Here is a 2,948-nt window from a genome sequence, read left to right on the forward strand (position 1 = left end):
GAAGATTAATGAAAGTGGGAAATTCGGTGAAAAATAGCTTAGGTTTGAAACATTTCACATAGTAATTACAAAAACAATGAGCAGACAGCATGTCTTAACTTATAAAAAATATTATTGAGGTAAAAATACTCACTGCACAGATTTGTCATGAATATTAAATGATTTCTATTAAACATCCAGCATACGGTCTGAAACACAGAAGCCTCCAACATTAGCTCCCTTTATCATTATTGATTAGAGTACTAGAGACACACAATAACATGGCAAATGCCTAAATGTAACCTAGTACACAAAAGTAATTGAGATATAAATTTCATTGACTTTATTTTTTCCATTGTCTTCAAGTGCAGAGCTACATTGTTGTTTATCTTTAGAATAGCTAGGACATCTTCCTGTAACTCACAAGTTGATGGCAAAGTTTCTTCATTGCTGCCTTCATCTCCTTGTTCCTCAACGTATAGATGACTGGATTCAGAAAAGAAGTGAGAATTGCATCAAAGAGAGCAAGAAATTTGTCCAAATGTGATGAGGGGAAGGGCCAGATGTCAAAGAAAATCAATGGTCCAAAAACTAAAACAACCACAGAGACAAGAGCTGACAAAGTAGAGACGGCCTTGGATAAACCACCTGAAGAGTGTTTCTGAGCAGTGACCAGAATAAAGATGTAAGAAATAATTAATATGGAGAAAGACCCCACAGAGATGAGTCCACTGTTGGCTGTGCCCATGAACTCCAGTCTATTGGTCTCTGTATAAGCAAGTTTAATGAGCTGAGGGAGATCACAGTAAAAGCTGTCCAATACATTAGGGCCACAGAAGGGCAAGTCTATGACAAAAGCCAGTTTGGCCACTGAGTGAATGAGGCCAAGGATCCAGGCAGCAGCCAAAATTAAAACACATATTCGTGGGTTCATGATGGTGAGGTAGTGGAGGTGCTTACATATGGCCACATATTGGTCAAAGGCCATGGCTATGAGCAGCACCATCTCCGTGCCCCCAACAGCATGAATAAAGAAGATCTGAGTTATACAGCCCCAAAAGAGATGGTTTTGCGTTTTCTAAAAAGGGCATAAATCATTTTGGGGGCTGCAATAGAGCAAACTCCCAGGTCAAGAAAGGAGAGGTTGGCCAGCAGGAAATACATAGGGGAGTGTAAGTTAGAGTCAAAAGTTACAGAGAACACAATGAGGAGGTTTCCCACCAGACTTGCCATGTAGAACGCAGAGGAAAAGAGGAAAAGATGAAGCTGGATCACCCATGAGTTAGAGAGTCCCAGGAACACAAACTCAGACACCACAGAGAGGTTGGCTCCATCCATTGCCTCTGTGAGCAGAGCTGACTCTAACATTACCTGAAAAGGAGAGTAAAGAGAAAATCAAACTTTGTGGGGAGTCTCTGATTGCATGAGTTTCAAACTGTAAGGAAAAAATATTGCTTTAACTCACAGAGCCAAGACATCTCTATATAACCCCCTTAAACTGTAGTTGCAGAAAATAGGCAGTAACTCACCGTCACAAAGCATTGCTTCCAATTTCCTAGACTCCCTAACAATCTACAGGTTGTGATAAAAGAAGATCAGGCAAAAACAAATGCTAAATGCACTGGAATAACATGAGGGGAAAAAAGAGGAAATGAAGATGAACTCATTGATTTCTCCCTCACAGTTTGTTATTCCTGGCCATAGTTCTCCGCAAACCTCAAGCAATTTCTGATGACCTTTATTTTTCTTACCTTTTTTATTTCTTCCATGTGCAATATATTACTGTTATTCATACTCTCTCACGTTCAGCCTCATGCTATTATAGTTTTATCAGATTATATTCACCTTTTCCTTATGAGGAGAGAAAATAATGTAGAAACCCTAAAATTATCCTACCTTTGTAGCCCAGCCCAGGGAGTGGAGGTGATCACAAAGCCTGAGCAGTGACAGCATATGGTGAAGGAGAAGGCCAGGAAAGAGATGTACGCTGCAGGATCTACACATGAATAGAGCTCATGCAACATAGCAAAAACAATTCCACATAATTGATATCTAAAATTCATTGGCCATGCTAACTTTTCATGGTGGAAAGACATTACACTTGGAATCAAAAAAGTATGATCAAGTCCTAGCCCTAAGCTCATGGAAATTTGACCAAGTTCTTCCTCCCATTCCCTCTACATTTGAGACACTTTTTCAACTCAGTTGTACTATTTATAAAATAAAGGGGTGGAGACAATCCTTCCAAGTCTGCAATTACTATTATTTTATAATCCTATGCTATCCCGGTATGTAATAAAGTTCACCATAATGACGGTATTTTCTGCATTGGGTAGCTCCCATATTCACTATTTCTTTCCCTTGTTTGTGGTTGGTTGTAAGTCACATATCCCATACAAGACTGTCTCTTCACAGTAATCTCCCTCTTATCTAATTTCCTTTTTGACTCAATTAGCATGTTATATAAATCTATAATCTGCTAAATAGCAGATATAAATCTGCTGTATCATTTATTTTGCCCTTTATCATAACCATTTGTAATCAATCAATAAATATTTACTAGATGCTTCCCACGCACAATGGGCACTATTTACTTATAGAAGTATTAAAATATTTACTACTGTTAAGGATTTTAAATCTGAGCACATACAATATGAACAATAAAAAATATATTGTGTAAAAATTTCAAATATAATATGATCATAAAATTGTTGAAGTAGAAAAGATACTCCTGAGCCAGTGTGATCAGAGCTGTCTTCAGAAAGGAAACAGAATCTATGCTGCACTTTAAGAGATGGATCTAATTTATTTCAATACACAGCTTCATGTCTGAGCTTAAAGAATTACTTAGACATTATCAGGGAATATCTCCCAGTCTGGAGCATTGTTTGATGAGCTTTCTGTGGAAATAATGATAACCAAGGTAAAACAAAAACAGTGGCCACCATGTGCAAGACACAACAATGACT

At 37.9% G+C, this 2,948-nt stretch overlaps 1 protein-coding gene across 1 annotated transcript; it reads right to left on the minus strand.

Moving 5' to 3' along the window:
- Positions 1 to 379: 379 nt before the first annotated feature.
- LOC108516943 (olfactory receptor 4F15-like) lies at positions 380 to 1,317 on the minus strand. Its single transcript, XM_017854695.1, is given in 2 exon segments — positions 380 to 1,035; positions 1,038 to 1,317. Coding segments are annotated over 2 exon segments (936 nt in total).
- Between the last annotated feature and the right edge of the window lie 1,631 nt (positions 1,318 to 2,948).

Source organism: Rhinopithecus bieti, unplaced genomic scaffold (assembly GCF_001698545.2).
Source record: "Rhinopithecus bieti isolate Rb0 unplaced genomic scaffold, ASM169854v2 scaffold_38779, whole genome shotgun sequence".
NCBI lineage: Eukaryota > Metazoa > Chordata > Mammalia > Primates > Cercopithecidae > Rhinopithecus > Rhinopithecus bieti.